At 40.6% G+C, this 22,513-nt stretch overlaps 2 protein-coding genes across 2 annotated transcripts in view; one reads left to right on the top strand and one right to left on the bottom strand.

Annotated features, from left to right (window-relative positions):
- Positions 1-13,560, top strand: part of LOC137256134 (uncharacterized) — a 33,962-nt gene extending 20,402 nt beyond the window's left edge. The window contains exons 2-4 of the mRNA XM_067793837.1: positions 7,980-8,066; positions 10,813-11,108; positions 11,957-13,560. Of these exons, the coding sequence (XP_067649938.1) occupies positions 7,980-8,066; positions 10,813-11,067 (342 nt within the window). The 3' untranslated portion in view covers positions 11,068-11,108; positions 11,957-13,560. The remainder of the gene's footprint in view (positions 1-7,979; positions 8,067-10,812; positions 11,109-11,956) is intronic.
- Positions 13,561-17,101: 3,541 nt separating this feature from the next.
- LOC137255504 (uncharacterized) lies at positions 17,102-19,594 on the bottom strand. Its single transcript, XM_067792939.1, has one exon. The coding sequence runs from the start codon at positions 19,592-19,594 to the stop codon at positions 17,102-17,104; it is 2,493 nt and encodes an 830-aa protein (XP_067649040.1).
- Positions 19,595-22,513: the final 2,919 nt, after the last annotated feature.

The raw sequence follows: 22,513 nt of genomic DNA on the forward strand, positions 1-22,513 counted from the left end.
TGTGTTCTTTTCGCTTATTAAGTTAGTTGTATAACGTACATTATGACTGATGCAGCATCAAGTCCATACCAGATCCCCAAACATCCCTTCCGGCCGAGCCTCGTTTTGAGCTGTCCACGACTTCCAGATTTCCTTTTGCCAGAGCACGTTGTACGACAGAGCACACTGCACGACGTGTGTGCCATGATTAGAAGGAGAGCGGTGTTGTAGTGTACAAGTGATTAGATGTATCAAATAATTCTGATTAATATTTATATAGCTAGTTGAATGAGTTGGTCTCAGAATTCTGGAGTGGTTATTGTACGCAGTTGCGCAATAAGGCGAAACCAAGTCAACAGGAAACAAGACTGTTGTGTTACCAATGTTTTGAGTTGACTCATGCGTGTTGCAATTGTTCCTTATTATCTTAAAGCAATAACATATATCTGTATATCACATCCTTTGCTTGTTGTTAACTTTTAGTAATAGTTTATCTGAAAGTGGTGGCATCAATGTCCTGAGTGAGGGACTTTAGTTTTACGCCGTTTTAGCAACATTCCAGCAATATGGGTTTGACATATGACAGCCTTGTGGGGAAAAGAACCCGGCCCCAGGCGTGAAGATCATACGGTTTAGCCACTGGATTACACCACCGCCCACAATGTTTTAAGTGACCAGTTTTGCATATTTATCGGATTCTGACACCACGTTTATCGGGTTTGTATATTCCACTGAGAGCGCAAGCAGTATATATGACAGTGTTCAAATTCGTCTGTGTACTTCCTATTCTTCTTAAAACACACACGTGAAGATCCGGTTTAGATTTGATCTTCTGTCACCCATGCTGTCATAAGGGCCGACTAACGGGATCGGGTGGTCAGGCTCGCTAACTTCGTTGGCACATGTTATCGTATCTCACTTGCGCAGATCGATGCTCATGATGTTGATCACAGGATTGTAATTTAGAAATGGAAAATGAAATCCATTGTTTACTTGTATGTCCATTTTATAAAGATTAGCTAAAGAAATATACATTTGAAAATAACCTATGGAAGACACCTCCATTAATTTTTAAACTACTTCTTTAATCAACTGACCAGCGTGTAATAATAAAGCTGTCGTACCATATCAATCATGTTCTCATCAAACGCAACAACCTGATATAAAGTTTTGCAGATCCATCGTATTTAACTACTTGCTTATAATCTACTGCCTGTATCATGAGTTGCTATTTGGATGACTAATTACTACATATTGCTTCATATGTTTAATGTATAACTCCTGTATGCATGGGCCTTAGGTCTTGTTTAGAATATACCTCCTTTGACTCGAGTCATTATTTACAGATCACCATATAACTGGAATATTACTGAGAGTGACGTAAAACGAAACTGTCTCACTTCTAAAATACAATCATATATATCCCTGGCACAGGAATGACTTCACGTCATTAAGACATAAAACAAACACAATGAATAAAACAAACAGTGGAAGTTAACGACAACATCAATATTGATTACCCAGTAGACGAGACGACAGCATGATGTCTCTACACTAACAGTATTCTGCAAAAAAACCCCAAAAAACTCCAACAACATACGCATGGTATTCGAGTAAACATCGATTGTATTGAGTACAATTGTATTGATCTTTATGTTATGGTGTCCGTGACGTGCCACAACAAATCGACTTCGTCAATAACATTTTCTGTTGTGTGAATACCTTTATGTATACACAACATATTACACCCCTGCTCCTCGTGTTGTCTGCCGGAACAATTAGCACATACTTGTCCCGTCACTCGGGGGATATAGCCATGTGCTCGGATAAACAAAACAAAGCCGAATCTCACTTGCGACGCTGAGAGTGCCGGAAATACATTCACAAGGCCGTTGTTGATTTTTCGAGCGTGTGGTGAGTTAACCTGAACTGTATGTGATTCTAAGGATCAAAACTATCAACTTAAATCATTTACCTATTAATATAAATTTGCCTGACAGGGATTTATGTTCACAAGCACCGACAGGTGGTGGGATAATTTCTCAGATGTATAAGGCAGTAATTCGATGTTTTGTTTTGGTATCACATTCGGTAGTTTGGTTTTATTGAGGACATCTGTTTACTGCCAATCAACAAACAGTCTTAGTTAATATTTTAATATCTTAAGTGTTATTGTAACAGTTTTCAAACTGGTAGGATGATAATAATATTCAACAAGTATATGAATGTTATACGTATGTGTACTTCCTAGCTTACCGCGTTGATCATTCTATGAAAACTGCAGTGTCATCGAGGCTGATTTGATATAGATCTAGCCGAAATTATTACTTCGCCACGGTATAATGTTCATTTTCACGTTACATTTATTTTCATTTTCACATTACAATATTGACATACTAAATACACAATTTATATTTATGGGGAACGTGTGGAAATTTCTTTGATTCTGCAACAATCAGCTATTATACCTACAGACATTTGACTTTTCTGGGTTTTTTTCTGAATTTTAGTGCTGGCCTAGAAGGATGTGGCTTGTTTGTCTTGTGATGATGTCAAATTTTGTTCAATTCATTAAAATGCAGGTTAGAGTATGAAGAATGTAGTACGGGTATGAATGCAGAACATATCCAGTTGATCACTAGATCGTCTGGTCTAGACTCGATTATTTACGGACCGCGGTCATTTAGCTTGAATATTGCTTAGTGCATCGTAAAGGTAACTCACTCTCTCATGAGTGATCATCTTCGGTTGTCCAGGGTATTATTTCCATGCGTTTGTTCGTATCGTTCGAATCGGGCCGGAAACACCTATGTGCTTCGAATGTGTTTATGACAAGATGGATAATCAAGATAGGTTGGCGACAAATGCTTGACGTTTACGGTGACTAATTCGGTCGGGTGGTCATTGTATCCAAACCCATAGACCGATATTCATGATATTAATCACTGAATTGTCTGGCCGTAACAATATGGCTAGAATAATTCCGATGTGACTTAAAGCCAAACTCAACTCAACAACGTCAGCATGCTCAGTAACCTAAAGATCGCCCTCATATAACTGGGATATTGCTGAGAGTGGCTCTAAGAAACAAACACACAAAGCCACCACACACTCTAAGCAAAACAAACAAACCGCGTTTCTGACTAACAGTTTATGACGTATCATCAGGCATGAACATGTATACAGCCATGTGTGATGATTACTGAAGATGAAATACCAGTAAACAGGAATTGTGACGTGTTTCATATGGACATGGGGTCCATAGAGTAGCCCAGTGGTTAAAGCGTTTGGTCACCACGCCGAGGTTCCTGGTTTGACTCCAGGCTTGGATAGAATGTTTGAATACATGTACTTTTGGAGTATTCCTAAAACATGGTTAAAACTATACTCATCACTTACACAGGTATCACAGATGCATTGTGGACCTTACGCGTGCAGTCTTCCTACGACTAATTTCAACCAAGTAACGTTTTGATGACGTTTGTAAAATCAAATGGTTAAGTGGACACTTATTTTTGCCCTTCGGTATATAAAAGTAAATTGTGCTCAAGTAAGGCAGAGAGCAGATCCCACACACGCAGATTATCATAATATCGTTATAGACAAGCAGATTATGATCAAATGTGCCCCCCTGTTAATGCTGGGTGGGGGGTACAGGAATTGTGAAACACACACTCGGCGTGTTTGAGTTGATCTCCGAATCAAAGGCCACTCTTGGCATGCAGCTTGTGAACACCGGCTTCGAGGTGGGTGATTCATGGGCACTTTGCCACCGCAGACTGAGGGGTGATAGGTCTATCGCTGTAAGTCAATCACTGTGCCATATCGCAACATATCAGTCACAATAACGTATAATTGTTCACAATCAGGGGGGTTAAGTCTTTATTCTGTCGCGTGATATATATAATGTACTTGTTGCATTTAGACAGAGAAAATGCGCCCGTCGTCCCGGGGGTGGATGAAACCGATAGCCGTCTTGGAGACTGGGGCACTAAACGTCAGTTTAATATTGGACGTCGTCTTTGATGAATGGGAGTATAAAGAAGGTTTCGGTGCCAAAATATCACACATTTGCTTGTATAAGAGCTATTCTAATCAGTGTAAGTACTTGAGTTTACGGTGAAATGTTAGTGATATAGCCTATACATTATTCTTTTGTGTGTAATTTGCTTGAATCTGAACTGTTCGTACTCGGCAATATATCAACAAACATCACATGGTACAGACCTATGTTAGTGTAGGAAACGTTACGCGTGTCCGAAACCAACAATACTTCCACCCTACCAACCACCCCCTTCCCTAACTAGCACCTCAGACTTTGCTTTATATATGTTACAGTAAATGTGTCAAATCAGGAAATGTGAAAATTTCCTGGAATATTTAATAAGAAATTTACACATATCTTGATTCACTCAGTAAATGTACACATTTCCTATACGCTCCAGGAAAATTGCACATTTTCTGATTTGAGGGCCTGATTTTTGACACTTTTCCTGTTATGAAGTATTTGCAATGAAAACAGGAGAATGGTCCAGTGCTACTTATGTACAGCCGGTCACAAAACATACAAGTCAAAACAAAACAGAAACGATGTTAAGAGGATAATAATTAGGTCATTATAACAAAGTGTTTAATCCCTTTCATGTCTCACATATTACTGCTTTGATTTAATGGACAAACAAAACTATCAATTTACAAAAACTTATTTTTTGTGACAATTCAAGCTTGAATGACAACGGCTATTACACCGAAGTCCTCCTTTTTAACATTTATATTTGTCGGTATTAGACTGCTTAGCACTTCGCGCACAATTGCACTTAGTGTAACCTTGATTACACGATACAATTTTAGAAAGTCAGATGTAACATATTTGTAAATGTACAAATTCTAGTACTTTCTTGGTTGCTAGCGATTAGGTGTCTGACTCTGAGGGTGCGGGTTCGAATCCCGGATGGGACTCAACCAAAAATACAAGAATGTGTACTTTACTAAGAAAGTGAAATCCCAAATATGACATATGTTGTAGTGTAACCTTGACCACCACAGACTGAATCTTGTTGCACTGACGTCTGCACTAGCGTTCCTTCCGGACATCAGATCTCATAGCAACTCCATACAAGTCATCCCCATTTCTATCCAGTATCACACCCATGATATTTCGGGGTTCCCCCTTGCCACGATCTGCAAGTGGGATTGGTATTGTCACATTATTACCTGGATTTCAAGCAACATGTTTCAAACGACTGCGTTCAGCTTGAGCAAACAGTCCACCAGCAGCTCTCTTGTGGTATAGCTGGATGTTTTGATGCTGTTCCTCAATCAGTGAGACCTCTGATGATGATGACTCGGCCGTGGATGGATGGTCCTGCTGGTGTGTTGCTGGCGGTGATGATTACGGCGCTTGAAAGGATAATCAAACACGAGATCCAAGTGGTACTGAGAGCTATGCGTTCAGTATGAACTTGGTTAATAATTCATTTTCAATGACAGGTGCAATTATTTCACATTCTGCACCTCATGACCTGTGTGGAAATATAGGTCACGCAGTAATGGCACCAGAGGCTCCAGGGTAACATGTATTAATACTATCCACTATAACACGCAGACTTCTACTGGTAATAATATTTATATTATTATTGTTTTCTGTTAATCATAATTATTGCTATGCCTGCTGAATACATGCTTATCTGTAGTTTGCATGTTGTCAATAATGTCTCTTAACCCCAGATAACAGACACGCTGGAATTGCCATCGTACACGTATTAATAGAGTCATTTTATCAAAAAAGACACAACTTTCTAAGGTGTTCAACACAGCATCATACGATTAATAGATTACATCTGTTAATGTGTTTGTCTTGAGGTAAATAGTATGTTAATAATTCATTTTCAATGACAGGTGCAGTTATTGTTTAAGTGCATCGATGTAGACCTATATGAAACCCTGCTTATAAACAACTTTCTGTATCTAACCCTACATTTCATAACTTAGTATAATAATAGGAAGATAAAACGTCGGTATAGAATGACTGACACTTTTGCTTAATGACATGAAATTCATGACGGCGTCTTAAGACATAAACGCTTGTTGACGTCAAATCGTATCGCACGTCAATTCGAGTTATACCATTCGCGAATCCAAAATGGTGGACAGTGTAAATGTGTCAGAGCGAAAATGTACGCATACGTTCTTGCGTGCCTGCGGGTGGCTGCTTCTAGTAGTCCCTATTTTTGGCAACGTTATAGTGTCAGCCCACGGAGATGCCGAGTCGTAATTTCGCATGGATACCCCACTTATTATATTAATATTAAGCCCACGAACCCGTGAACATCCGGGTTAGAAATGGCTTCACAACCCATGCTCGTAAGACGACTAACGGGATCCAGCAGCCAGGCTGGTTGACCCATGTCATCGTATCCCAGTTCCGTAGATCGATGCCCATACTGTTGATCACTGGATTGTTTGGTCCAGACTCGATTATTTACAGATTGCCGCCATATAGCTGAAGAATTGCTGATTCAGCAGCAGAGTCAGCAGCAAGCAAAGACGCCAGGCGGATCAGCCCGTCAATAGAGGGTAATACCTGAGTAACTCTACATTCCTGAAAAAATATGGGGCTGGGGCACAATGGAGTGTTACAGGGATATTGTCCTACTTACATTACATTTAAAGTATTGGCAATTTTTATTGGCAGCGAAATGCAACGTAAAGAGTAAGAAGTATCAAGGTCTTACAATTGAGACTGGTACACATCGCTCGATTCCTGAAAATTAATTGAGCGCTCAGACAATGAAATGACGTCACAAATGTAACTCAAATCCCAGTAATGGCTCCCGAGGGTAACAAGCTCCAACAATATCCACTATAACACAGAAACTGCAATTGGTAATATTCTTGTAATTATTGTTTCCCATTTATCATAATTATTGCCATGTCTGCTGATTACATGCTTAACTGTAGTTTGCATGTTGGCAATAATTTCATTTCATCATCCAGAGATAACAGATACGCTGTTATTCCCATCATACACGCATTAATGAAGTCATTCTATCAAAGAAGACGCACATTTCTCAGGTACATCATACAATCAGTACAATACATCTGTTGATATGCGTGTCGTGAGGTAAATAGTACGTACTCAATTCGTGTGAGTTTAGGTAACTAAATGTCTAGACGAGGTACCAATTTCTGAAAACTCCACCCAGTCATGCGCAACGACCGTTTGCTGTCAGTCATTAGTGACAGAAGTAGCCTTGGGTGATGTTATTCTTGTTGCCATGGTTACTTATGATATATATGTAGATACTTGTAGATATAGAGTCACAATACATCCTGATCAGGTGGAAGGTAATCATTCTTTGTTGTTCCGATTAATTCGAATGTTCAAGTTAACTCGACACTTCAGGTTGCCGTTTGGGCCTCCTGTCACAACCTATCCATTCCGCTCGGAAACCAATGATATTGGTGTAAATATCGTCTTGGTGTTATCGTGGAACTGTCCAACGACTATCGTAAGCCCATTTTAAGAGAGAGAGAGAGAGAGAGAGAGAGAGAGAGAGAGAGAGAGAGAGAGAGAGAGAGAGAGAGAGAGAGAGAGAGAGAGAGAGAGAGAGAGAGAGAGAGAGAGAGAGAGAGAGAGAGAGAGAGAGAGAGAGAGAGAGAGAGGAGGTACGTACCAACAAAATGACCCACATGACTGTACGTTATAATACTCTTATGGTTTATACGTAAGTCACTGTAACTCACTATTACCGGCATATATTCCTTAATATGTTAATCTCTTCTTACCCGGTCACAATATAGTTGATTGGGTCACTTTCCTCTGATCGACCCTGGGAACATAGCCAGTTTCATTTGTAGCCACTCTGAGCTCGTCAGCAATAAGCGGATAATCTGCAACGAGGGGATCAACGCTAGGAAGGCCCTGGTTCTGTGAGAGATGGTCACCAGTCATGGCTCGATTCTGTTCACTCGGTCACTTGAATATTGTTTCATTTCAGAGCGAGACAGTAAGAAGTCGAAAAGGAAGTCGTGGAGAAATGGAGACGAAGTCCAAATGGGAGTCATTGGTCGATGTAGCCGGCAGTGTGAGTACCGTCGAGAGATTCGTTTCTGATGTCGTTGTTACAGATTTCCCACTTCCCTCTTTAGAAAACCAGAAGTCCACATATACCTGGATGCCCTACCAATATAAACCTAAAGTGTGCTTCTCAATATATATTAGGTCATCTCTTGTTTTCTTGTTTTTGTTTTGGAGGTACAGGTTTTACATTTCGTTAGTAAGACCGCCTCCCAGGATTTACTTTACCTAACTTTATATGAACATCAACATTCAAATGATACATGAGTGTTTGATATCAATTGAAAAAACATCGTTCAAGATTAAAGTCACAATACAAAGGTTTTCCCAAGAGGGATTGCAACCGCAGTTTTCACATCCGTGGGCAGACGCTCTACCGCACGGCCACCGGGCCGGCGAAGGTGGAGGGGTTAAATTGTAAGCTACTGTCATTAAATTGATTTTACGGGCGCTTCAATTATTGCTATGTAGCTTCAAAGAATGATCATCTACATCGTAATTACCCATCATTGACGGTATGTATGATAGAGAAAACACGTCTCCTCGGTTTTGGTTGACAATGTAAAGCCATCGGGGTCGGGAAACCGACCGGAGGTGGAGGGAAATATCCCGACCCCGATGGTTTTACATTGTCTACCAAAACCGAGAAGTGTTTTCTCCTGTACATATATACTGAGGGGAAAATAAGTGATCACACGAAATAGCAATGTTTCTTCACAGGCTTTGAATCGCACAGCTGGTGACAAAACCTGGAAAGATATATAGGAACACTTGTACTTTGACGTGATAATTATTCTTTTCCATCAGTACTTGTACAGAAAACAACAAAGGAATGACACAACATGATTTTCCATCCTGTCCCTTTCCATTGAAGATAATGTTGAAACGCATCAGAGGAATCTGTTTTTTTTAAATATAGATAGACTACTGAACACTGTTGAACTTTACGTCGCTTAACAGCTCCGATCGCCAAATAGTACTGTGAAAAGGGACCAGAATCATTGGTAAAACGTTTTAAAAGATACGAGATCAATTTGTTTTGTTTTTTCTTTGTTTGTTTCTTTGTTTTCTTCCTTCAACACTTTGAAAAAATATTAAACACTATCTAGACCTTTGAAACGTCTGTATGGTGCATTGGTGTGACTTCTTAAATGTCACTCAAAGAATTTTACCTCTTCCCATAGGAACATATGAAAAACATTTACAGTTTTCTTAATGCTATTTTTTTCTGCACACGTTTCTAAACGTTTCTACACGTTTCTAACTGTCATCCTTAAAATAATTCGTCCAATGCTTTGATTGAGCAACTGTTAATATCCCCAGGAAACCTTAGTACTTGTTGATAAGTAAGGAAACAAGAAAATAATGAAAAAAAAAAAAACCCACACAAACATCGAACAAACTACAAAATAAGAAATGGCATGATGTCGTATATTTAGATTCCTTCTACTGATGAGTCTGGTCCTTTTCAGATTAATATTTGCTCAGTTTGTATTGACATGAACTGTTTATTTGTTTACCTCAATTAAACTTTAAATTTTGACCTGGGACATACTGTAAATAATCTTCCAGCTGCACGTACCAGCATTCTACGTGTTGATCGTTGACATACTTGGCGAGGATTATGGATTGTGAATATAAATGCTGAACATGTCAACTACGACATCGTAAGACTGATTGTGACATCAAGGTCGTATTTCAAGTGCCCATATAAAATTCAATGTTAATGTCACGGATTGTAAGAAGACGCTTTATTTTGTGGGCTAGTATGCTGAAGTGGGTGTTTGATGTTATACGAGCGTTTCCGGTTGACAGGATTTCGCACTTCCGCGACCTACAAGAAGACACATACCCCTCTCGTACACCATTATTTTTTATTTTTTATTTTTTTATTTTATTTTTTTTCGTACACCATTATTGCCAAGAATCGTGGGAAACCAATCAAATCGCGCGTAGTAAAACGCATTTCAAAACATGAAAATGGCGGAACCGTTGAACATTAACCTATACCAAGCAGAATTTAAACATAAACTTTGAGCTGAAGGATTAACAACTTTCAAAACTGAAACAGATTTGCAAAGGTAATGACCGTATTGCTGTTCTGCCCACGGGATGTAGGGTAATCATAGAACCATGTTTGGAAATTTAGAGTTATCTTTCCTTGATAACGGTACCAGACCCGTTTGAGCTTGGATAGGACTCAGTCGCATACATGGACATGAGAGGCGTACGAAATGCCATCCGGCTTGCCGGGATGACACGAGTAGTTACGAACTCAGCGTAGACCAAGAAACGTAATGGAATAGGTGGCTAAAAGCAACAGTGTAATTGTAGCCATACGTTTCCTACTCATATTGTTGTAAAGGATTTTGCTGGAGAAGGAAAGTGAAATGTTTACTGGCAATGTGGCAAGCTTTGGAATAAAAGGACTTAGGTTATATTTAGGGCTGTGCCTGTTTTCCTGTCGGTAGCCTTGCGCCAAGGCTGTGCTGAAGGCCAACTAAGATTTTTAGGAATTATATCGACTAAAGAGGCAAGTGCAGATCATGACGGCTGTTTGTTTGAGGGATATTTTATTTTTTTGAAATTATCATTTAATTGCTACCTTAGAAAACCTATGCACATGTCAACACATTTCGAAATTGAAGACAGTGTGGAATTTCCCAATTTTGGACCTTCCTTATGCACATATTATGTTATTTGTTAAAAACATTTAATGTTGAGCCTAACTAGCAGCTTTGCGTTGTTTATAGCTGAACCAAGACACACGGAAGATGTTCAGGTATATGAAGAAGAAGTTGCGCGCAAAAAGACGAGGTGGTGAGACGGAGGTCAAGCACATTCATATAGTACCGGACGATGATGAGAGTAAGTGGGCGAGAAGGTCCGCCAGCAGCGCAGCTAGCAGAACATCAACTGACACCGCTTGTTCCAACAGTAGTCGTGAGGACAGCAGCTTGCAAGTAGTGCACGACATGGCGGAAGATGTTATAGTCGGCTTAGAGTGACGGTGAATAGACTGTAACAACTGCATGGTGCTACTTTATAGGTAGGTAAAATACGTACCGATAAGTAAACTCATAGATTTCATTAAGGAGCCCATCAGACCCGTGGAGACCCGGGTTAGAACTAATCTTCAATAACCCATGCTTGTAAGAGGCGACTGACGGAATGTGGTGGTCAGGCTCGTTGACATATATGACGTATGTCATCGTATCCCGATTGCGTAGATCGATGCTCATGTTGTTCACCACTAGATCAAGCAGTATAGCTGAAATACTTCTGAGTACCACGTTTAGCTAACAAACATACAGACAAAATCAGTGGGTAGCTTAACATTGGTTAATGTTTTCTGCAATGCTTCCTCTATGGTCTGGGGCAGTGGAGTAGCGTGGTGGTTAAAGCGTTCGCTTGTCACGCTGTTCGATTTCCCACATGGGTAAATGCGTGAGGACTATTTCTGGTGTTCCCCGCCGTGGTATTGCTGGAATATTCGTGGTCTTTTGGATAGGTTGTCAGCCCACAGAGCAGAAGGTCAATGGTTCCCAGCTACATCATACCAAATGATTTTAAACAATACAATGTCATTAATATTGGGTCTTATTTCCCGTAACCTCAAACTTCTGACCCGTTGCCATAGAGCTGTAATTCATGAGTGCGGCTTAAAACAGCAAAGAAAGTGACTACCATTCAAACAAGAAAAACATAGCTGGACGTTTTTAGTCCACTGAGCAACTGTTGGGTGCAGTTAAGTTTTTTTTGTAAACATACTCAGTACCTTTTTGATAACTGCTCACGTTATCCTCACATATGTGGATATTACAAACATCCCTTTCTCTGTGATATTTGGGAGAGTATGCTGTCTTCTCTTAACAACACCATGCCTTTTAATTTCAGGACAAAGAGGGTAAAAGGCAATGAAATATTCTACCGCGATTTAACTGTGGTCGTCGCTATGGCAACAACATACCTTTGAGGCTTGCCTGTTATTTCGATCGCAACTTCGTAGTTCTCCCAGGTGATGTGGACAAAGGGAGACAACCCTCGCGATCACTAGGTGATGGTTTTTGAAGACTAAATACAACGGTCGTGGCTCAAACGCAACAAACATTCCCGTTGTGATATCCCTTTTTGTCAGCTTACGAAGTTTGGAATTGGAAGTATTATTCAGATAAATCTATGTGTCAATGACCCCTTGAACGCCCTTGGATGCAAACATGACCACACATGACGACTGGGGCGAGTGCATGGCATTATTGTAAATAATCACCAGTTGAAGAATCATCACTTCAGATTATCAACATGAAAATGACAGCATGTGCTTTCGATGAAGTCAACTGTTCCAACAAAATATGCAATGATATTGTTAAAGGGGGATGGTGTCATTTTGTGAAAGGAAGTGTATTGCTTTCGAGTGTTCTTTCACAGACTAGGCACCAGGAGCAGATACGATTAAGTGTCCAATATATGAAATAACACACATAACTGATCCATGGTCAGGGACAGGAGGAGACTATTACAGGCCCATACAATGGAAAACTGTTTCCTGTCAGATTTGTGTGAATCTAGATCGGTATTGCGTCACTGTTGTTCATTTACTTCCTTCTGTGTATAGCGTGAAAATACATGTCTATAGAGAACATAGAATTTATGTTTGATATTTATGGAATATTAGTGAATAATAATATAACAGCTGGATAATTTTAATTCTATCGGAAAGCGATCGTAGCGCTACTGCTGTCGGAAGTCTATGTTAAAGTGTGGGAGTTACGATCACCTTAACGTTAAGACTGTCGGAAGTCCATGTTAAAGTGTGGGAGTTACGATCACCTTAACGTTAAGACTGTCGGAAGTCTATGTTAAAGTGTGGGAGTTACGATCACCTTAACGTTAAGACTGTCGGAAGTCTATGTTAAAGTGTGGGAGTTACGATCACCTTAACGTTAAGACTGTCGGAAGTCTATGTTAAAGTGTGGGAGTTACGATCACCTTAACGTTAAGACTGTCGGAAGTCTATGTTAAAGTGTGGGAGTTACGATCACCTTAACGTTAAGACTGTCGGAAGTCTATGTTAAAGTGTGAGAGTTACGATCACCTTAGCGCTACGATCGCTTTAAGGAACTGGGCCTAGAGTCGGAAGTCGTAAGTCAGTGTTAAATTATGGTACTTACGACTTTCTTAGCGCCAAGAGAGCTTCGAAAATCTAGGCCCTGGTCCCTGTACCCTCCTCCATGGATTTGAAATGTTGGTTCCAAAGTAAATATTAATATCATGATTGCGTAGCTTGAATCTGATCGAAGAAAAATCGAAAAAAGTATCATGACCCTCTTCCGTGCGTTTGAAATATTGGTTAAATGATGATGCTAATTTCAAATGCTCCGTTGATTGACATTTAGAAGTTTGTGTGATGAACAACCGGGGAAGTTATATGGATATACCACCTCTTTATGTTCATATGAGCGACGTTTTGGTGTAGCTAATAAACACCGTTATCAAGCACAGCAAGCATATGGTTGTTTGTAGCAATAGTGAAACCGAACTCCCCCCGGTGTTAATTTCAACTGCATGTTTCTGTCTTGAAAGTATTACTGTTTGTTGAAGTATTATCTGCGTCCAAATGTGAGTCGGCTGGCACTTGTATTTTTTGTATGTTTCGTATTTTTCTACAAAAACTGAATTAAATATCTGTGTACATAATCTATGGAAGTGATATCTATGTAAAGCGGATGATAAGTAGTATATGTTTTATTATATATCAAATAATTCTCTATACAGTGGAAGCTGCCCAAATCGGCACTCATTGGGACTGAAGAAATAATCCAGTTTAGACAATGTATTGGATTGTAGACCTGATGATAAATGCACAAGTCACGGATGGGACTGAAATTCTGTGCTACTGTAGACAACTTGCCGGATGGACAGAGGCCGGTTTTGACAGCTTCCATTGTAAACTGGTTTACAAAACGCTGACCGAGAATTCATTGTAGGTTGCCGAAAACGATCTGTGTTATTTTCAGATTCCAGATCTATATTGCTACGAGTGGGTGAAAAATAATCTTACACGTGACGGCAAAAGGGAAAAGATAATTCTTTTGGTATTTTAGTTACAGTGTGTCACGTGTGTCATTCAACACCCTATGTATGAAACAGCATTGATAAAACATTGTAATTTTCCATTTCAGATATTTTAACAAGTTCGGTCATAACAAATTCTCTCAAAAGTAATTTTTGGGTGGGTCAAATTTCAATTTCATGTCTGTTATCATTTTTCAGCCAGTTAAACAAACTAAAAGAAGACCTGAAATAAGGTGTTATTTTCAATGCAGACGAAAGAAGAAACTCTCAACTTAATAATGTAATGGACTTTTTACTTTTAAGTCCATCTCTTATGTGTCAGTCCCACTGTTTAAGTGGAGAGCAAACAAGTTATTCAGAGGCGCAAGTGAGACGGATCCATGTTATCATAGGAGGTTTTAAGATGCACGTAATGGGTGAAAGGTATAGTGGGGACCGACATTACAGAACTGGGATCCAAAGATCCCGGCGGTGCAAGGGGAATTAACTATTGATAGCGTCGTAGTCTTGCGTTGGGATTTTTTTCCTTCAAAGGAAATATAATAACTGCATGTGTTCCGTGAGTATATTTTACGCCACGTTTTGTAACATTCCAGCAATATCACGGTGGGTGATGCCAGAGTGGAATCGAACTCGAGTCATCGGCGTTACGAGCGAGCGGTTTAACCACTAGACTACCCAGCCGCCTTAGTAACTGTGATATGTAGATATTGATATAGTGAAAGAGCAGAAAACGTGATAGGAAAGACGAGGAAGCTGCACTCGACGGGTCAATGTACTTGTAACTGACTCTCAGTCATGGGAGGATACCAGGTAGATTTATACGTTTCGTTGTATACCTGGCTATTTCCGTCAGGTTATAATCATCAAGTAAATTCCCGATGTATTCAAGGTCGACATTATACTTATATGGAGATGTTGACCATCATAAACTACATATCGATCGCTGATCGATACTGTAAATCAGGGTCCCTCTGCTGATTTTGGGCAATTAAATATGGACTTACTCATGGGCAACGACTGCAACGAGAACGACGGCGTAATTGTATTTCTACAGGAAAATAAGCGATGGTTATTGAAGCACTTTCTCTCAGAAAATGAGTGCATATGGTTTTTACCAATATATCAGCAATATCACGGACACTAACATAGGCTTCCCATGCACCACATGGGCATCGAACCCGGTCTTCGATGTGACGAGTGAACGCTTTAATCACCACAGGATAAGTGAATAGTTTTTTTCGAGATATTAATTGAAGACCTAAATGAATTAGTTCGGTGAGATCGTGTAAAGTAACATTCCGTCCAACAGAGGTTCTAAGTCAGTGCCTATATGCACATACGTTTGTCTGCAATCAGCGTAGATTTGATGCGGTCGATTGACATTTCATGTGTTAATTTTTACAAATATATACATATCCTTTGGCTTTTGCATGTTTATTTGTCTTGAATAAATAAATATAATGTATTTGACTTCTTCTTGTTAATGTCAAGATCTCCCTCGCACACACGCACACACGCACACACCTGTGTGTGGTGTTTTTCCTGTTACGCTTCAACAACTCATGCTTGTTGTCACAACGGGATAGACATCGATACTCAAGCTGTTGATGGCTGGATTGTCTGATCCAGAGTCGAGTATTTAATGACAGCCACTATTACAGCTGGAGTAGTGCTGAGTGCGGCGTGAAACTAAATCCACTCAATCGTAGTATCGGTTCATTAGTGCGTGGATTGTGCCGAAGGTATTGTTTCGTTGCGGAAATGACGACAATGATGAGTTATTGTGTTGTCGACGTTGCAGTGTTCCAACAGCCAAGGTGGACGTACCCAAAGGATCTAACGTATACCCTCATACTACTGACGATTTGGGATGGGGAAAAGGTACAATGTCCAGTGGTTTTGGACCCTTTACCGTAGTTCCTCAGTAATCACATATGTATATGCTTCACCCCACCCATTCCCCCTCAGCCCCCTCCACCCCCACCCCCACTCCCTCTACACAAGTCGATAGTGTCTTTAGCGTTTTATGATTAGCGTGCCAATTGTATAGCATGTTACAGTCCATTAAACAGATACAAAGTTACAAATGATAACATAAAAATACAATGACAGAAAACGCATCTAAAAAGATATACAGCGGAGATAAGACACTGAAATATACATGTTACAATAAAATGAGTACCATTAAGAATAACACTTTAGGTAGATAAAATACTCCTTTGATTATATGGCAGGGTCTGGAGGTGTGAAAGACTACAACTGGGTGTCCTATAATATTACTAGAAGACTTGCAGGTTGATAGGTAATCTAAGCCGTTTTACCTTGCTAGCATTAAAGAGATCCTTCCATTCTTCGTTGTAAAGCGGGCAGGTTAAAAGTACTCGTATCTCGTCCTCTTTTCAATCTTTACGGTGGAAACAGTCTCTTGTCTGGGGGAATGTTTCCGTAATGTCCCGTTTCCACTCTCAGCGGCTCTACGCCACATCTAAACTTAGACAACGCACTTCTATGAGATATAGGACATCTGACGTAAAGTCAGTTGCGTTCATGTGTTTGTACATTCTGTAAGTTCTGTTTGTTTCTGTGTCAGCCTGGACCATCCTCTGCATACGCTGGGATGTTTAAACACTCGTCTTCTTTAGACGAGTCTTAACAGTCTTGGTCAGATCATAAACGTTGTCAGGCTAAATAGCTAGCTTATTGGGGGTGATCGTAGAAAATTGGTGTTTCTGCAGGAATTATAGGTTCCTTACTCTCAACTGATAACCATGCAGGTATGACCTTTCGAAAAGACATAAAACGTTTTCGTTACCGGAAGTACTAAGGTTTCACATAGTGCCGTGACCCACTTAAGGGCCATATAAGTGATAAATGTTTTGCTGCACAACAGATATACCTGTCACAGTGCGATGATGAGCCTACATGTCTATTAATACTCCAATTAATATGTTCCACGATACGTTGTTACTCTTTCTGCTTTCCTGAGGAACACACGCTCACGAGCTCCTGCCTGTCCTTCACACTCCAATATTCCCTAACCGTCCTGGAAAGCCGCCTCAAGAAATCTTCCTCTGATGCTGCGCTGTCCGTTTTGCTCAGAACGAGGCTCAAAACACGAGGGATGGAGCAGACGATAAGAGACGACAACAAACTGACGATGACGGACATCTCGTTATATTTACTGAAGTCTTCAATCAGATCGACCGTGGTTGTTACGAGAAGGCAGATGACTGCTAGCTTCAGCATTGACATGAACACACACACGCGGAAAGGACGATGTCTTTCTATGACAGTCTCAAATAGATCCTTTGGTATTCCCGGGCGGCTGTCACAAGTCTTCACGAACATCAGTTGCACGGGAGTATCACGCATTTCAACCTTATGCTCTTCTGCTATGGACGTTTTCTCTTCAACAGAAGCCACTATCTTCCTGGTCTTCGCTGATCTGGCTGGGGGTTTGAAAATGGGTGGTTCTTTTTCTAGGCTTTTACTCACGTTGATGGCTTTTGTAAAGAGGTTCATGTAACCAATATCGATATCTCTGACGGTCTTCCATGTATAATATAGACACGTGATAGCGAAGGTATAATATCCAAATGCAATGTTGGGATAAGCGACTATACCGATATAGGTGAAGGTCATCACTCCAAACACAAACGTGAAGCTCGAAATGAAGATCGCAGAGAATGTATACAGGCAGTATACAATAACCAGAACCATTGCCATGGAAACGGGAAACCTCAGGAGACGTAGAATCTTAGCGACAGGATTGTCAGAATTGTTCAACCAACCAATATTGTTGAATGTGTCCAAGACCAGCTTGATGTAAACTCGCAAGACTAGTGTGAAAAAATACACAATTGGGAGACCATAGTATGCGGCACAGAGTATAATCTCGACCACACAGACGACAAGATATAAGGGACAAATAGCTAACATCAGCATATATTTAACAACTGTTGGCAGAGAATTCAGTTTGGTTGATATACTTTGAAGACGTGTATACTGTAATGTAAACATAAAACTCCAGAAATCAATGTTGATCAGAAGGAGCAAGTTGGCCCGAAGAACCCTTGACACCAATTTGAAGCTGTTATCCTCGAGAGAGCAGTTGAGTCCTCCTAGACGAGAGGTCTTCACCAAGCCTAAAGACAAGGGTGACCAGATTGTAGCGGGACATTGGTGGAGAACGCTGCCCATGGATTGGGATAGGTTTCTCGGTAGGCACAGGAGAAGAGTTCCAATGGTGAAATAAACGCCATGGAGAACATACGGTCCCCCAAGAGCCGTGAACAGATTACGCCGACTTAACTCATGACCAAAGAATACAGAAAGGTAGCCTATCGGAACGTTAGACTTGATACAGTCCTGAAAATACTGAAATTCGCTCATGTAGTAAAAATACAAACGTATATACGTGATGGCTGGGGATAGGAATATAAACAACAGGCGTTGTATGCGTGACGTCATGTGGGGATGACGTTTGAGACAGGAAAACGTCCTGGTAAAGATTGACGAGAACGTTACAGGACTGCGCGTGCCTCGATAGAGCCAGATGACATCATGTGAGATATCCATTTGCAGAGTACTGGTCCGTTCCATGTCGGCGTGACTTGATGGGATGGATTTGGGAGACATGTTGAAGGACCACGCACACAACCAGATCGGAAAATACAGAATACCAAAGACACCTAGCACATAAGGTAGCGTGGTCGTGGTGAACGTTGGTTCCAGAGGCGATTCGCTGCAAATGGCTGGGCGCAAGCGGGTTTCGCTATCAAACGATAATCGGCAGCACCTGTTTACCAAAATTCTAGTCTGGATACCTAATGAGTTGGCAATGAAGTCAGACAGATCAATTTTATGTTTGATTTCCTGATAGCACCAGATGCTGCTGTTGTAATCGGCGTTCACGACACTGACTTTAGTTTTTATCGCATCACCAATGGCATCACTGATGGCTTGAGTTGTCGCCTTACTACCAAGATGAACGTCACAGTTCTGAGGATTCGCTTGCAAGGTCATGGCGAGGTTGTTCGTGAAGCTGTCAAGGACACCAAAAGAGAGAACTCGGTAATCTCGCGGCCATGATAGAAAGGGCGTCGCACCCAACGGCGTTCGGAAGGTCCATATCCACTGCAACGGTTGGAAAGCAGTTTTTGTCTTCGACGCGATCGACGTGTTCCTCAACGTCAACGTCATGTACAAGACTCTTGGTTTCTTTGACCTTCCAAGGTAAGTGAAGTCATCCACACTGTCATCATCTACAGTGAAGACACACCGTGGTCTTGTAGACGGTGCCGGGGTCGTTGTTGCTCCAGTTTCACCATCAGTATTGCTGGGTAGTACCGAGGTAGTGAAGTTGGACGCCGATGTGATGGAGCTTACCGATGACCCGACAGTCCACGCCAACGATGCAAACATCAAAGTAACCACGCCAGGGTATGAGATGGGCATTTCAAATCTAAAAGAGATACATAAATATATGAAATACCATGGATTTATATCAGCGTGACTTGTCATGTAACACAAAATCTTATTGCCGAGCGGGGCGGTTGGGTAGGTTAGTGTTTAAAGTCGAATGAACATGAGTACAAGAGGCGATAATGGGATCGGGTGGTCAGGCTTGGTTGACATGTCATCGCATCCCACTTGTTTAAATCAGTGCTCATGATGATGAACGCCAATGTCTGGTCCAGACTTGACTATTTACAGACAACACCCGTCTAGCTTGGAAACTGCAGCGTTAAACAAGCAAACAGGATGACAACGTCTGCGTCCCTGAAGCTTTACAAACAGCAATGACGTTCCGCTTCAGTGAAGGGGAATCCCCTTTCCTTTACAGTCATGCTGTGCGGACACAGGGAGCAGCGGTGCTGAATTGCGCTCTTGTAACCTTGATTCGTGCATGTGAGGGAAGTACAGCTAAACTCGTCTTAAATGCACGTTTTGTATACTCGCTGATTATTTTTTTCATTGATTCAGCAAACTGAATGTCTGATACTCCACTAAGAATGAAACATTTGCTCACCGAAGTCATTCGTGTGCGCAGAAAATGTGACGTCACCTTGTTTCGATTTAATAGTTTTTAATTTTTCACAGAGGGTATCTCCTTACGTCACGTTACTTATTGTTTACTGACATCTACGAAAACAGACTTGGAAATGTGAGACGACGTGTGAGTAGGTTCCTGACCGAAGGGGGTTGTATCAAAACTTCATGTACACTTTACAAGGGGTGGTATATGTATCACTGAGGAAAATTTTTAAAAATGTGTAGATGGGACAAAAAAACATGTATTCAGATCAATAATACTACGATAGACACAATATTGAACACGCAAAAATGTACAAATCGATTATGGACAAATAAATACTTGATTATTGCAGAGCAACTGATAAAATTAAAAAATCGTTACATTATATTATGATAATGAAAAGACGTAACTATTTTTGCAGATAACGGTAACACTCACAGCAATGCATCATCATCACTAAAGACAAAATTACAATTGTCCGATTTGACCTCTCGCTCACTCCAGGAATTTCTGAATTTAGCTCAGACACAGCATGATAATTACCACGATCCAATGATTACGATTCTGTACAATTGTCATATACATCACATAAATACCCAAAAGCTTGCTCATCGTTTGTGCGAGGTTTTAGTCAGCATTTCAGCCAAAAACCCTGCGGGTATGGTGGGTACCTAAGTACTCAGAGTGTTTGCTTGTCACGCCGAAGACCTGGGGTCGAATCCCCACATAGGTACAATGTGTGAAGCCCACCCGTGTGTCCCGTCGTGATATAGCTGGAATATTGCTAACAGTGACGTAAAACTACACTCACTCACTACTAGTACCGTACACCAGTCGGGTGAAATGTCACATGCAAAGTGAGGAAGTCTGCCAAGTCTGAAACAGTTGGTCTTACCCATGTCCGCCTGTCTCTCTGGTTTTAGACCTGTCAACAACCTTTTGAACAAATTCATGTAAATCCAACAGAATATTACTAAACTCTATTTTGTCTAAAATCATTAACTGGGCATTTTCAAATTTCTTCAACTGAGTGAGTTACGTGTTACGTGGCAACATTACAGTTATATTGCCCCAGCCTGCAAGTAGTCGTGTCTGGACCAGACAGTCCAGTGATCAACATCACGGGCATTGATTTACGCACACTGGGAACCGATAACATGTGTCAGCGAGTCTTACCACCCGATAAGTTAGTCACCTCTTACAACAAGCACGATGAGACAATCACTGTCATTGAAGATCATTTATTCACCATGTCTTCACGTAAACAAGCACGGGTTTCTGAAGACAAGTTCTAACCCGGATCTTCACGGGAAGACAAGCATGGCTTACTAAAGATCAATTCTAACCCAGCGATTCACATGGATACAAGCATGGGTTATTGAAAATTAGACCGGATCTTCAAGGGATCTTCATTTAGAAGTGTAGCCTTACAGCATTATTTGGACAGAAGGGAAAATAGAGTGGCTCAGGACTGCTGTTTAGCAGAACGTCCAGTTCCAATGCCATTAGCATCTACAACAAGCGTTTGTCGACTTCACTTAACATTACAGTTTACTATGAACTCACTATAAATGAAAGTTTCAAACTTGAAAAGAAAAGAATTTGGAAACACCCTGTCGACCATTTGGCAAATTATAATATCGGAGAATATGTTACAGACTGAGTAATAATTCTGACATACAAGTGGAAATCTGATCTTGCGGATCGTATATACCGAACTAAGAAAACAAATCGTTTACCTTATACTCGCTAAGTCGGATACCGAAATAAGAAAACAAATCGTTTACCTTATATTTGCTAAGTCGGATACCGAACTAAGAGAACAAATCGTTTACCTTATACTCGCTAAGTCGGATACCGAAATAAGAAAACAAATCGTTTACCTTAAACTTGCTAAGTCGGATACCGAACAAAGAAAACAAATCGTTTACCTTATACTCTCTAAGTCGGATACCGAACTAAGAAAACAAATCGTTTACCTTATACTCGCTAAGTCGATACCGAACTAAGAAAACAAATCGTTTACCTTATATTTTCTAAGTCGGATACCGAACTAAGAGAACAAATCGTTTACCTTATACTCGCTAAGTCGGATACCGAAATAAGAAAACAAATCGTTTACCTTATACTCGCTAAGTCGGATACCGAACTAAGAGAACAAATCGTTTACCTTATACTCGCTAAGTCGGATACCGAACAAAGAAAACAAATCGTTTACCTTATACTTGCTAAGTCGGATACCGAAATAAGAAAACAAATCGTTTACCTTATACTCGCTAAGTCGGATACCGAAATAAGAAAACAAATCGTTTACCTTATACTTGCTAAGTCGGATACCG

This window comes from Haliotis asinina, chromosome 11 (genome assembly GCF_037392515.1).
Source record: "Haliotis asinina isolate JCU_RB_2024 chromosome 11, JCU_Hal_asi_v2, whole genome shotgun sequence".
In the NCBI taxonomy this organism is placed as follows: Eukaryota; Metazoa; Mollusca; class Gastropoda; order Lepetellida; family Haliotidae; genus Haliotis; species Haliotis asinina.

Excerpts from the sequence above, each read along its gene's own strand:
- LOC137255504 (XM_067792939.1), bottom strand. The coding sequence starts at position 19,594 with ATGCCCATCTCATACCCTGGCGTGGTTACTTTGATGTTTGCATCGTTG.